Below are 15,434 nucleotides of genomic sequence, written 5' to 3'. Positions count from 1 at the left end.
CTATTGTGTGAATTTGGGATGTGTTCTACTAGCTGGGCTGCCTTGTCTGACCTCTGACCTCAGTGGGAGAGGAAATGCCTAGCCTCCCAGAGACTTGGTGTCCCAAGGTGAGGGGGCGGGTTATACTCAGGAGAGGACCTACTCACCCAGAAGAGAAGGTAGGAGAGACTGTGGATGGGGGTGACCTGTAGGTGGCAGTAAGACACATGCAAAGTGAATAAGAAAAAACACTAAAAAGTATTCATGACAAGCCTGTGGATTGTGATAGCAGGTTCCATGGTAACATGACAGTATTTACAAGGTTAAGATTACAGAGGATAATGAAGAAACAGAGCCCAGTCCTTGAAATATACAGGGAAACTGAAGGACTCCCAAGCAAATTGCAATATGAAACTGGTCAGGAGAAATGTAATTAAAAGCAACGCACAAATCTGATGATTAGAAAACTCAAATCAAATGCATTTCTTCATCTGTCTATGATTTAGTGAGGCCACATGTTGCCTAAACGATAGGGCCTCATGTAAGTGGCATATGGGCGAGAAAAATTACTTACAATTGCTATTTTAAAGGCCCACCATGAACAAGCATAAGATTGTCCCTCTGGAAAGTATGGACACTAAGAGTATGAGGATCCAGATGGACCTGGAATGTTTTCCAGATCTGGTACAGTGACTGGTGACTGTGACAGAAGACAAAGGAATAAAAGACACTAGACTCTGTGGGGATATTTTGACTCAAAATTTGGTCATGAATTACAATGAAAAGCAGGCAGTGAATTTGAAAGCGAGCATTCCAGAGTTCATGGAAGAGCTTGAAGGGAGGAAAGGGAAGGGAATGGTATAAAAAATATATAAAATATACCAGGTTGTTGCTGATAATGCCTCTCCATTGTCATTCAGAAAGTTAAAAATTTGAAGCAATATGTAGGGTCAAAACAAAAAAGATTTTGAGAATTTGAAATATACACATAGTATACCAACACATACAACACACCTGTAATTTACAATGTAATTCTTTTATATGTGTTCCAAAAGGTAGGAAAGTGCACCCCATACGAAGTATCTTTAGAAGCATCTGAGCGATGCAGGACTTGGTGTGACCAAGGATTTTTTATGTGCAATTAGCAGAAGATATTTAAAACTTAATGAAATCATGAGAAAAAAATCTAATGAAAGATAGTTTGAGTGAGCTAAATAGACTAGATATGTTAGTCATTAATTGTGATTATATTTTCTTACTGAAGGGACAACATGAAAATATATCCAAGTATAAGGGGAAATATTACATAACTAGCATTTCCTCCTCACAAATTTCACTTCTAGAGTGTTTCTATATTTATATTTGCAAAATCAAAACCCTGGTACCCTGATTTACAACCAGTACAGATGAAAGGTATCAAGAGGAAATAGCAAAATACAGGACAGTGTGCAGAAAAACAAATGTTTTCAGAAAATAAAAACTGAATTTTTCTTCCCAGCTTTCTTGTGAAGACAGGGGGAATGGAACCTGCACAGAGTAAACTAGCCTTTGCAAGTCCACACCAGGGACATCAGTCAGGTCTTTTAACTTATTATTCTGCCAACTAAAGGCAAGGTGGACACAATGACATTACCCCAACCTCACATGTCAACTCTTCCCTTATTTTGTAAATTAATTAAACAGCCATAGTTGCTTTGGTATTTCTTCTATAAATGTATTAGTTACTTCTTTGTCCCATGCACTGCTTAAATCAACCAGAACTTTTCTTTTACTTAGTGTCAGCCATGGTTTCTTTCCCAGTGATGCTGTTTCTGATAACTCTGTTGCTGCCAGCAATGCACCCTGAAAGAAGGGTAAGTTTTACATGGATAATTATCTCAGATATTCCTAATATTTTATAACATTAAATGTCAGGAGCAGCCCTGCTTATACACTGAAGGCCTAAAATGAGCCATACGCCTAAAATCAGCAATAGGCCTGTCATACATGTATGCTAACACAAAGTCTTGGGTCTCTGTGGAAAAACACTGAAACAGATAGCTGGGAGTTATTGTAAACAGGCAGCTTTGGTGGAAGGCTGCCAAGCCTAGTCATAAGGCCTTGTAGATAGGTAACCTTGGTGGATAGTACCAACTTAGATAAAGACAAGTTAATCATAGGTGGAGTCATAGTAGTCTGTCCCCTGAACCTTCACCCAGCTAACACTCTGTTCTGGAAGAGATCTGTACTCCCCCTGAACACCTACGCTTCTGCATCATCCCCTTCCCCACATCCTGCCTTTTTGTGTACAAAACCTGTGTGTGAAAAAGTAAAATTACTATCTGATCAGATTATAGACAGGTCGCCATTCCTTTCGTCTTTGCTTGCCCCCCTCCTCTGACCTCCCTGGACCCTGTTTAATGTTCTGCTGGACAGGACAATTAAATAAGAGTAAAGAAATCTTGGTGGTATGTTAGGTTACAGCATTCTCTTTGTGTTATGGAATGCTATGGAGATAGAGAATAAGGTTGCACCCGACACACACACACACACATAACTGGCAGTTATATTTCCCACTAGTGACAGCTTGGTACTGGATACTTGAAAAAGGGAAATGTGCAACAAATAAATATATGACACTTATCAGACAACAACGATGCACATTTAGGGGACTCAGATATATGTCCATGAGTAAAGCAATAAAAATTGAATTCAGATATAAAGCTTTTGGTTGGACTGTGGGCCTGCATCTGCTGTACCTGAGGAGTGCATGTCTGCTTGGGGAGGCATGCTACAAGGATTTTGACTGCACTTATCCCAGGGCACATGCCAGGCAGGGTCTAGGCACCACTCCCGAGGTGGAAGAGTGCAGTCTGAGGGGTGAGAAAGCCAGAGCTTGCTTGGGGGTCCTGGGGCATGCAACAAGGCAGGACCATGGAGTTCTCAGGTTCTTGGACATCCAAGCACCTCTGAGAGTTGCAGAAGAGCGGAGAATGGAGGTGGGAACCCACAGACTGGGGACAGCATCTTGCTGAGTGCCAGGGCTAGGAGGTGGGGGAGGGGAGCTCCAGCTTGTTGGGATTGGGGAGTCCTTGGCTTCTTGGCTTGATGGGCAGCAGGCTTGGTGGTGGTTGGAACTGGGAGTGCTGAGAGGCCTTCTACTGGAGATTAGACTTCTGCTCTGTAGGCAAAGGCCTTCTCTGTGGATCTCAATGAAAAGAGGCAGTCAATGTTTTAAAATAGTTTATTGTCTTGGTGGAAAATGGATGCTTAAAACCATATCCTGTTTCTCAGGGTAGACCTGAGATTAAATATCTTTTGCAAGGAGGAATGCCTGGGAAGGAAAGCCTATTGGCTATGCCCTCTGGGCCTCTATACACCTCATTAAGATAGAGAACTCTGTCTTGAGCCTTCTCTTTTATGTGAGAAGCATGACACCAGTTCCAAGTCAAGAGTCTGACAGGAAGCTGCAAGTCACCTAAGCCTCAGATATGTAACCACTGATTCTCTGGGTCTCGACCAGCTCTATCTTACCAAGCTTCCTGGTATGGTTTTAAGTCACACAGCTTGTTTTTATATTCAGTGCTTCTAATGAGAAATGGGAAGCAGGGGCAGAAGAATGCAACAACAAAGAAAGGACATTGTCTCAGATAAAATTGTATATGAGAAACAAAAGTCAATGCTATCTGCTAATTATCTGTTACAGCAAAATGTGAAGTTGGCCTCAATCTCAAGAGATAAATAACCCTTTCTTTCTCTAAGCATGTACATGGTTTCTAGTCAACTTTGATGACATATTGTTCATTCATAATGAACTCTTTTTTATGATTCTTTCAGCATTTATTTATTTGTTTTTACTTATATTGACTATTTGGGATCTCATTTCATTCCCCCAATCACACTCAGCACCCAGTAGTATTTTCATATCTTCTCACCCTTCCTCTGTGACAAATTCACTTCAGAAAAATGTTAAAGTCTACTTTGTGTGGTCCATACATTCACTGAGAAATGGTGAAATTTGTAATGGCCAGCCCATCAAAAGAAGATGAGGTTTTCTCTGTCTTCATCCAACCCAGAAATAATCATCTGGGAGATCTATGAGGAAGCCTGAGGTGGATGTGGCCTGCTGTCTCCTACCTATGCCCTCCCCTATATCTTAGTGCTGTGGGGTGGGGAGTGGTGGGGTCAGCTCCCCATAAACATTAACATGGCTTTAGGTAGCATCACTAACCATGGGCCTTCACAGTGTGTTTTCATGGTAACAAGGACTGAGACAACATGGCCCACATCCATATCAAACCACTGACTCACTCATTGTACTCAGAGGCTACACAGACCATGAGCCTCAAGATCATCTCAGGTGGTGACACATGTCACTAACATCAGCATAGTGCCACACAGTAGCAAAGCCTGAAGCATCAGTGAAGCATTGGGCAGCTGCAAGAATGGCAAATATCCACATAAATCTCAGGCTTCACTGAAGTCTGGAGCAGCAGCATAGACCACTGAAGAAGATATGGACTTTAGTGGCATCATGGAATAAATGATTCTTCGAGGTAGTCCAGTCCAGAAATGGACCTTTTCTCATTTCCCAGAGCCAGGTGATCCCTAACCAGGCAGGAGGTTCTGGGGATGAGTTTGTGTCTGCATGAGCTTCAAGCTGATGCATACCATCCCTGTGACCCTAATGTGCAATGACATGATAGACCTCAGTCCTCTCTTAACTGTTACCATCATGTCTCTAGCTCCACCTTTGTTTCTACCTCACACCCTGCTCTGTTTTCATCTTTTCTACCTCTCCATTGAATATTTGCTCCTTGTAGTGGCGCTTGTGGACTACCAACCAGGCAACACAAGAAACTCTTGAATTCACTGTTTTGTCAATAATTTCTTTTTGCTATATTTATATAATATTAATGATTTTTAAACAATCTGCCCTCCAAATTGAATCTCTACTGTTACCTAAGAAGAATGTTTATACACAAAAGATCTCATATAAGTAGAAAATTACTATCACCTTTTATCTCAGAAAGCACATTTTTTTCTTTTGAAATAAATAATATATATATTATATAGGAGTATAGTAATATGAGAGAAATCATACTTGTTGGACTCTCTTGATTTAGATAAAATGTGGTAATTCACTATTACATGTCTAGCATGTACATTTTTTCTATCAGGAATTTGAAAGTGCCTTAGGTCTATTTGTTCAAACATATAGATATGTTCCCTATTCCTAGGAACATAAAACAGAAGATAGGCATAGACAAAGAGCACACAATCGCCATATAGGATAGTGAGGGCTATGAGCACAAAACTAAAAAAAAAAAAAAAAAAAAAAAATTGTCATGATGGAGTGAATTACTTACCTTGAAATATAAGAAAAGACTATATAATGTTACTGTAACTGGTTACATGTGCTTGATGTATTATTGCTTTTACCCTTAAACCACCACGCTGTAGTAAAATTTAGCCTTGGATTTTGTTCAGACAATTCTCAAGTACTGCCTACCCTAAGCTTGATCCACCCACACACTTATCACAAGATTTGAACCACTGCTGATAGCACAGGATTTGCATTTCTATCAGTTACCTGAACAAATTGAAAAATAATCACTTCACTGGATCAATTGACTCTCATCAAATAGACTGAAAGATTGTTATGTTAATATTGGAAAACTGGGTGTTGAGAAGCCCTAGAGAATGTTGTCCAATTCTGTGAATTAGTAATGGTAGAGTACTGAGTGGGATACTGCTCTTGCATTAGCTAAATCCTCTCTAATGGCTGACAGCATGGAGGCCAGTACTCTTTTTGGATCAAAGATAAGTCATGAGTTCACTGTCTCTTACCATTATACTGTGACATGAGTAAATAAAAGTACATAGATTGATTTTATGTTTCTTACTATACTCCTTGATATAAAAAAGTTTTCTCTGTCACACTTTCTGAAACAGAATCAAAAAGAACCCACCACATCTGCTGAACATGAGAAAAATCTCAAGGCTGTTGTGGACAAGATTGACAGCCAAAGTGAAAGAAACATCACAGAGTCCTTGGAGAGGACATTCTCTGACTCCCATCAAGACCAAAAATTATTTGAAAACCGGGTTAATCAACCCAAGGTAAACCTTTCTAGAATGTTGAATATCCTGCACAAATGCTCTGCTCAGAATCATCAAGTGGAGACAGTAAATTTCAGAAGAATGCCCCATAGGATTCAAGCTACCAAACTTAGGTACCACCAAAACAATTATAAAAAGCAAGTCCTCTACTCTGTGGATGAATTCTTGACTTTAGTGAGAAATGAGTTGATTTCCAAATATGTATAACAAAGTGCCCCTGGCCTCCTACCTGCCGAGCCTATTATTTGGGTCTCTTCCAAGTCTTACAACCTCTTTAGTTAACCACCCAAGTAAAGTGGAAAATTTTAAAAAGGCCGCCACAGAGGCGCAAGCTCGCCGCCGTGGCGGGTCCCCACATCAGGGAGGAAGATCCTACTGTTCCAGCGGCCTGAGGGCCTTGGCGGCGGCGGGCCCCAGTAACACGAGGAAGTCCTTGGTTCCAAAAAGGTTTATTGACATGACGGATAATAGATGGATCTAGGCGTACCCCCCAAAAACTCAGGGCCGTCCCGAGTTATATAGGGAGGGAGAAAAGGGGGAGGATTAGGGGAGGATCTGGGGGAGGAATGTTTAATTTGCTCTGCCCTCTGGCCTTCATTAGTATGTAAATCTCTAAGGCCTGAGGCCTATCGCCTGGGTGACTCTATGGAGATCTGTGACTGTTTTTCAGGATCTTAGGTGATGGGAGGGACCGAACTCCTGCCGGTTCTCATGAGGAATTCCACAGAGAATCTCGGGGTTCTAAGTACCTGCTCAACCATGACCCAGGATACCCTTATGCAGTCCCACAGTCCTCTACTCTGTGGATGAATTCTTGACTTTAGTGAGAAATGAGTTGATTTCCAAATATGTATAACAAAGTGCCCCTGGCCTCCTACCTGCTGAGCCTATTATTTGGGTCTCTTCCAAGTCTTACAACCTCTTTAGTTAACCACCCAAGTAAAGTGGAGATTATAATAAACAAATAAACTTGTCTCTCTTCCAACCAGTTAAATATTAACAATGGCCAGAGGCACCAAAAAAGGCTTCTAAGTCAGCAGTGTGAAGAAATGGCAGCTAGGAATTATCATCTCTTCAGAACTAATGGTCTAACCTTCCTTTCTTTAAATGTACATGCTATTTTCTTGTACAATTCTCAGTAATTTCATCATTGGCCCCTCACTGTTCTTTACTGTAATCTGATCAATTGGTAGTGGAAATGTTTTACATTTCAAACTTTGAGGCTTTGTAGTTATAAAATATTATATATCTTGTTTTCCCCATTAACTTCTCTTTTTTGAGAATTGCACACACATATATGATACATTTGAACTCACTCACACGTTAGACTCTCATTTCTATCTTCCATGAACAACACTCTTCCTGATTTATTACTCCTTGTCATCTTTATTTTGTTGTGACTCACTGGGTTTATCAAGTGATACACACATGGTCATATATAGGGTGGAACAATTGAAGTTCATATCTAAAAGTGTAAGGGTCTCCTCAGAGAATACCTCTTCCTTGATAGTTTTATCTCAGAAAATCTTCAAAGTAGAATTAGATTCTTATTTTGGTAGTGTTTCTTTCTGATGGAGATTTTGATGGTTAATCCTTGCCATTTCAAATTGTTATTAACTATATCTTGGATTCTACTCTTAAACAGCAGTTTTCCATGATGTTCTGAAAATTAACAGGGTCAACTAATCTGGGACATTAAGGGTTCTCAGAAACTGAACCACCATAAACTTAGCCTGCATGAATTAGACCTAGCCCCTCCACCCACAAAACTGGAGCACGGCTGTGCCTGACTCTGTTGCCTGCCTCTGTATCCTAAGTGGGCTGTCTTGTCTGACCTCTGGAGGAAAGGAAGTAACTAGTCCTGTACTCACTTGACATCCCAGGATAGATTGGTTCCCCTTACTCAGAGAAGCAGAGAAGGGTGAGTTGTGGAAGTAGCTATATGAGGGGGTGACTGGAAGGAGGAGTTGGGGTCAGGAAATAAGTGAATAATAAATAAATAAATAAATAAATAAATAAATAAATAAATATAATAATTTTTTTTAAAAAAATGTAACTCACACTCTGTTGAGAATGAAAAAATATTACTCCTTTTACCTAAATCCAATACAGCTTCACAACCTTCCAATTCAATATAGCACTATTTTTATTGAAACTCTAATTTCACTGTTTTCTTTGAAGACATGAACTACAATTGTCTTCTCACATGGAAATAGATCATTATCTCTTCCAGTATGAATTTTCTGTTGCTGAAACTAGAGTCCATTTTTTGGTAAAGTTGTAACCCACTGGATTGGTATGTCATTGTGGAGGTTTTTTTTTTTTCTGTTCAATGCTTTTTAATTGGTAATAAAAGAATATTAGTCATACATTAATCTCTCGAGGACAAATGCCAAAAGGCAGTTTAGAGGAAATAAATACATCTATCTCTACTTGGGCTCAGTGTTTCAGAATCTTCAGGACAGTTGTGTTCCTCTAGCTCACATTAGTCCCCACTGCTGGTGTGACCAAGTAAAGGTGTCAATCATGCACTTTTCTATGGGTCCATTTAGGTCTAATCCTGTTATCACCTCTTGAGCTGAGTATAATTTAAAGGTTATGTCAACATTTTGGTTCTTGTATTTGCAACATCAAAAATCTCAAAAAATGCATACATTTATACAGGAATACAGCTAGTTCTAGAAGGATTCTTATCAGCAAATTGTATGATCTTTGCATTTACACAAAGGTATATAGTGTGTTATACAATATGCATGTTATATAATAACAGAAAGTGACCAAAGCACACACCCTATAGCACAGGAATCCTACCTGAACTAAAATCCCAGTGCTGAGACAAATGTCCATCTGGACATATACTGCTCTTGTTTCTATATCTGCAAAGGTCCTCCATCTCATTTTATCTCAACCTTGCAACCAGGTTTAAAGTTGTATTGAAGTTGATTCTGGAGTGGAAAAGCTATCCAGCTGAAGTTACTAAGACCTAAAATAAATATGTCAGTGGATTTTCTTTGACAACTATATTAGCTATGAGAATCAAGGACATCAGAACTGTTCAAACTCTGCTTGAACTTCTTTAGCCTCATTTTGTTCAGTTGATAGCATCTAACCATTGTCATTTTGATCTATTATCAGATCAACTCATTTTAGTTTCCTCATAGGAATGACAGCATCTGTAGATCAGGAAATAGAGAGTTTTCTATATCCAGCTTATATATATAGCAGGTTGTTTCTATTTTCAAATAAACTATGCAAAAGTTCTCATGGAAACTATTTTGCCTGATGTTTCCACTGTTATAAACTTGCATTATATATTTATTCTCTCTGTGTGTGAGAATGTTTACATAGTTGTGTTTGTAAGTCTAGAGTTCACATTTGAAATAAGATGTCTTCTTCTGTCCCTCTCTAGCTTGCTCTTGTCAGACAGGGTATCTGTTATAATTAGAGATTTGTGAATGGCCAGACTGGTTCAATTTTGTACTAACACCTTCTGGACTTGAGTTTTCCTTTTTATTTTTGTTGTTTCTGATTTTGGTTAGTTGGTTGGTTAGTGCTTGGTTGTTTAATATCTGCTTCTATTTCCTTTGGAGCTAGAGTCATATTTTTAATACATTTTTTTCCTTTGTATATTCTCTCATATATTATATCTGGAGTACAGTTTCCCCTCTACACCCCAATTTTTTCCCAGCTCCTTTCCTATTACTTCCATTCTCCCCAAGGCCCACTCCTCCTGCTTATCCTTCAGAAAACTACAGCCTTCTCAAATATATCTACAAAATATTGCATATCAAGTTATAATAATACTAGGCACCTCCCATCATATTAAAGCTGCACAAGACCACCCCATAGGAGGAAAGTTCCCAAGAGCAAGCAGCATATTTGTAGACAGTTGCACCTCCTACTATTAGTAGTATCATAAAAAGATCAAGCGACACAACAACAACATACATGCAGAGGATCTAGCTCAGACTGTGATAAAAGCTCCTTGACTGTCTCATTGGTCTCTGTGAGCCCTATGAGCACTATTCAGTTTAATCTGTGGGCTGTGTTCTTGTGATGTCCTTGATGACACCCTTGGGCACCTACAACTGTTCCGCCCCTCTCCTACAGCATTGCCTTCGTTAAACTTCAAATTTGGCTAGAGATTTCTGCATCTGCTCCTATCAGTTGCTGGACAAACCTCTATGGTAATTATTGCTCAAACTTCCTGTGTATGAGTAAAAAGTCTATCGTTAAGAATCATTTTATTAACTTTTTTTGGTTAGGATTTTACTAATTTATGTTTTTATTTGTTCTGTTTTGTTTCCAGTCTTGTTTGACTCTGGGCTATTCTGACTTCTGGATCCTGGACCTTGAGGGAGCGTTAGGCATGGAATCCCCCTTGTGACATGAGTCTCAAGTGTGACTAGTTCCTGATTGGCCACTACCACCAGTTCTGTGCCACATTTACCCCAACATATCTTGTAGGCAAGACAATTTGTAGGCTTGTGGCTGGTTTGGTGTCTCAATCCCTCCACTAGAAGCCCTACCTGGTTAAAGAACATAGCCAGTTTATGCTCAATATCCCCTGTTACTAGGAGACATTGGTTACAGGTTTCTTTTAAATTGCCTTTATTATATTGAAGTATTTCCCTTGTATCCTAATTTCTCCAGAATTTTTATCATGAAATGGTGTTAGATTTTGTCAAAGCTTGCTTTTTTGGCATCTAGTGAGATGATTATGTTGATTTTTATTTACAAAGCTGGTTTATATGGTGAATTACAGTAACTGTTTTTTTGTATGTTGAACAATACCTGCATCTCTGTATTGAAGCCTACTTGATTGTGGTAAATTACCCGTTTAATATGTTCTGTGATTTAGTTTCTCAATATTTTGTTGAGTGTTTTTGCATCTATGTTCATATGGGGAACTGGCTCATAATGTCCTTTGTTCATTGAATATTTTTGTTAGATTTCTAGAGTCATTGTGGCCTTGTAAGTAGATTTTGACAATGCTTTTTCTGTTTCTGTAGGGCTTATTGGTCTAATGAAACTGTTTATGTGACCTTGATTTAGTTTGTTATGTGGTACCTATTGAGGAAATTCTTCATTTCATTTAAATATTCCATCTGTGCAGCACAGAATTTTGAAGTAAGATAGAAAGATTCTTTGAATTTACTTGGTGTCTGTTTCTATGTCCTCCTTTTCTTTTTTTTTTTTTTTTTTGTTAATTTGTATATTCTCTCTTTGTATTTTAAGTAATTTAGCTAGGGGTTTGTCTGTCTTGTTGGTTTTCTCAAAGAACTAACTCTATGTTTCACTACTCCTTTGTATTTTTCTCTATGTTTCTATTTTACTGATTTCAGCCCTGAGTTTAATTATTTCTTTTTGTTTCCTCATCTTGTGGGGGCTTAATTATTTTGCTTCTAGAGCTTACATGGGTACTACCAAGTTGCTAGTATGAGATGGAAGTTTTGGACTAAATGGCCTCTGATCCAGCAGGGTACCTCAGCTAAAATTGGGGGCCAGTTTATGGAGATTAGGAAAAGAAGGGCAGTTGGGGATATGGTGGGTTGACACTGAGAGACCTACCTAAAGTTCTGGCCTATGTTAATATCTGCTCCAGAATAGTAACTACACTGGGGTTGGGAATTGATGAATAGTATGAGGGGGATAACTGCCTGAAGGTTGTGTGGATACATTGATGTAAGAGGTACTGTAGAAATAGAAATTAAAAACATAGAAGACTTATTTAATAGAAAAAGAAAATATCTCCATTTTGACAAATATTTAGACATTTAAGTAGACTCTTATAGGGGACACTTGGAATACCACCAAATATAACTAATAAAGTACCTTCCATGCTGTAAGATAGTTGAAATCCCAAGTATAGCCAAATATAAGTAGGACATTTTCTTCTCTGTTCTTTTCTAATCTGTTCTATTCTCTTCTGTTCTGCTCTATTTTATCTGTTCTGTTTTGTTCTGTTCTGATCTGGTCTGACCTGACCTGACCTGATCTGATCTGATCTGATCTGATCTGATCTGTTCTGTTCTGTTCTATTCTGTTTTAATCTGTTCTGTTCTGTTCTTTTCTGTTCTGTTCTTTGTTTGTCTTGCCAACTCTTGGTTTTATTGAAGGTCTCTGTGATATCCAGTCTCTGGTTCCTGACTATCCATGCAGTATCAGGCATGCTGTTTGCCTTATAGTGTGAACTTCAAATTGGACAAGTCATTAGTTTAACACTCCCACACGATCTTCATCAGCATTACCCCAGTATTTATTGCAAGCATTACAAATTGGAGGTCAAATCTTTTATGACATGATTAATGTCCCAATCACCTGAATAAAAGTCTTGTATGCTTACAGAGGTTTAGTGAAGGTTTCTTATCTCCCTTACTTGGAATCTTCTCATAGGTAACCTTCATAAATTCCAGTAAGTTTCCATTGCACAGTTTCCACATCACACCCTTCCAAAGGCCCCTCAGTTCCAGTGTAGTCTTCCAGTATTCTTTTCCTCCATACTTCCTGCCTGATTTTATTACAATTCCCACCTGCCCTCAGTCAACCCCCAAAAAATTCTATTCTATTTCTTCCCAGATCGATCTACGCATCTTCCCTAGAGCATTCTTCCTTATTTGCTTCTCAGGATAGTGGCATGGTAATCAATGATGTATCCTACCACAAGCAGACATTTGCATAGTTGTTTTATTCATTGTATTTGGAAACACAAAACAGACTAGATGTCTATTAATCAAAGAATGGATAAAGAAAATATGGTCAATTTACACAAGGGAGAACTGTGCCATCATTTAAAAAAAAATGACATCATGAAACATATAGTCAAATGGATTGAATTAAAAAAAATCCTCCTGAGTTAAAGTAGCCCAGAAAAAGAAAACTAAAAATAGTATGTGTACATTTACAAGTGAATACTATGATATATATATATATATATATATATATATATATATATATATATATATTCATTCATTCATTCATTACTTTTTCCCTTAGTTATAAAATGCCACCATCAAGGCAACTTGCACAAATAATCTATTAGGATTTGAAATTCTAAAGATTCAATAGTCCATGATAGGAGAGCAGAGGCAACAAGCATGGAGGCCAAACTCAAGCAAGAAACAGGTAAAGATCACTGGAATGATGCCAGTCTTTGATACATCAAATTGTGGCCCAGGGAATTATTTTTTCTGTTAATAACACACTTTAAAGACCTCCCCAATTCCATATAATCCTCAAGGACTAGATATTTTGGAAGAGGCTCATGGAACATCCAAAAGATTGGTGAGACGTATATACTGCTGCTAAGACAAAAAATGATGCCGACCTGTAAGATTGCTGAGTGACCTGACTAGGATGACTGGGGAGCTGTATTGAACATATGTTCCTGACCCACCTTTGCTTGACAATATCTCAAATGAGACTAGTTTCTTTGCCTCAAGTTTTTAGACCTTGTGGGATAGAGAATCAAAAAGAGAAATTATAATGTCTCTTGTATTCTTCTTAAAGGTGATCAGTTATTAGGCCTCAATCATGTACTAGTCTAGAAAACAATCCAATATGGGAAATAACAGTCTACTTTTGGAAGACTGGATCTGGACTTTGTCAGAGACATATTTGGAAGCTAACTGTAGCTCACTATGATGTTACCATAGCAAGAGATAAAGTTGGAACAGGATCTGTATTTCAAACAAGAGTTAGTGCATGTTTAAAGGCTCTTTTAATTGTCAAGCTAAAATTGGTTTTGTCTCTTCTACCATATTTATTGTCATTGCATTGACTGCATAATTTCCATTTGTATTAGTGTGTGAAACCTGGTATGTCTGTTACAGGGGTCTATCAACCAGCTTTCGTCTTACTGCCTTGAGTATTAAAAAAGCCTGATTCCCTAAAAAAAAGTTTGAAAGTGCTGGAAGAAGTGAGTTAGGGTTTAAGCAGAAGCAAGAGGGTAGCAGGCTTGATTATTGCTGGCATAACAGCTTTAATTCCATTAATTGCTAGAACCACTGCAATAGCATTGACACAAGGAGTTAAGACAACTATTTTTGTTAACCATCTAGCAAAAAAAAAAAATGTTACTAATGTATTGAGTATGGAAAAGGATTTATATAGGTATCTGGAACAACATATGATGCTCTAAAACCCATTCAAATTATCTGAAGGAAGTTCAGGTTCAAGAATTAGGAGCCATCCTAAGTGTCATGACAAATATCATTGGAGTAGTGTTACTTTTGAAATTCACAATGATTGTCATTATAATTAGAAAAAGGTTTAAAGATACCTATTTGGAATAATCCTAAACATTCTCTGGGTGTGTTAACTTTGCATAGTGAGATTGTGAATTAAAAGAAATTTGCTCTCTTGAGCTTTGATGCTGCAGATAATGCTAATACAATTATCCATGGCCTGAGGTCAGTATCTCCATTTTGGTCAAACCTCAGGAATGGCATATACAGCTTGATCAGGCTAGCCCTTCTTGTCCTGGGAATACTTTTATTCCTGCCCATTGTGTTTTAGCTTATCTTTAACAACATCAACATGTTGGCAGCCAAAGTACATGACTAGAAACTGAAAACGGACCCCCAGACAGAGTGATTAAATTAACAGGCTGGCAAGCCAAGGACAGGTAAGATTATGCACAGAGCCTTACCAGCCTAAGACAGAACTGCATTGCTTCTGATAATGCATATACCATGACAGGTAAGGAAAGCATTCTTGTCAGAATGACCTAAGACACACTTAGTCTTGTTAGTGAAATAAAAAGGGTGAGAGGTAGAGAGCTTTTGGGGCTACTTGGTAAGAAGCTGATGTGGACCAAGGACAAGGAAATGGGCTGCTTGGCAGGAATATGACATTGGCCAAGGACAAGGAAGTAGGCTTCAAGCAGGAATCTGACATTAGACTAGAACAAAGAAGTGATCTCAAGTAGGAATCCAAATCTTAGGCTAGAACAAAGAAGTAATCTCAAGTAGGAATCTAAATCTTAGGCTAGAACAAAGAAGTACTCTCAGATAGGAATCTAAATTTTAGGCTAAAACAAGAAAGTAGGCTTCAGACATGAAAATGACCTTGGTTAGGACAGGAAAATAGGCTCAGATACTTTGGCCATCCTGATAAGCCTTTAGAAACAGTCATCACAGGAGTGTTCATGTAATTGTGTTTAACACCTTGCTTTTTCTTTCACTATTTGTATTTATTGTACAGCTTGTTCCTTGACTATTTGCATCTATTATTGCTAGACACTCAACCTAGAACTGACATTAATACATGGATGTAATCAAGATGATATAAAAGCATAAAGGAAGAGGGGTTATAGGATATGGAGTTCTGGGGAGGGGAAATGGAAAAAAGGG

At 38.4% G+C, this 15,434-nt stretch overlaps 1 protein-coding gene across 1 annotated transcript; it reads left to right on the top strand.

Annotated features, from left to right (window-relative positions):
- The first annotated feature begins 576 nt into the window (after positions 1-576).
- Positions 577-6,288, top strand: LOC114620588 (hemoglobin subunit alpha-like). The gene is made up of 3 exons (XM_028766704.1): positions 577-607; positions 1,756-1,832; positions 5,914-6,288. The coding sequence occupies exons 1-3, from the start codon at positions 577-579 to the stop codon at positions 6,286-6,288; spliced, it is 483 nt and encodes a 160-aa protein (XP_028622537.1).
- The last annotated feature ends 9,146 nt before the right edge of the window (positions 6,289-15,434 follow it).

This window comes from Grammomys surdaster, unplaced genomic scaffold (genome assembly GCF_004785775.1).
Source record: "Grammomys surdaster isolate TR1022 unplaced genomic scaffold, NIH_TR_1.0 169, whole genome shotgun sequence".
Lineage (NCBI taxonomy): Eukaryota > Metazoa > Chordata > Mammalia > Rodentia > Muridae > Grammomys > Grammomys surdaster.
Note: the sequence above shows the minus strand (reverse complement) of the source record. Positions and strands in the feature narration are given on the sequence as shown.

Excerpts from the sequence above, each read along its gene's own strand:
- LOC114620588 (XM_028766704.1), top strand. The coding sequence starts at position 577 with ATGAACAAGCATAAGATTGTCCCTCTGGAAA. Across the intron at positions 608-1,755 it reads TAAGATTGTCCCTCTGGAAA|TGTCAGCCATGGTTTCTTTC; the intron begins GTATGGACACTA and ends TCTTTTACTTAG. Across the intron at positions 1,833-5,913 it reads CAATGCACCCTGAAAGAAGG|AATCAAAAAGAACCCACCAC; the intron begins GTAAGTTTTACA and ends TTTCTGAAACAG.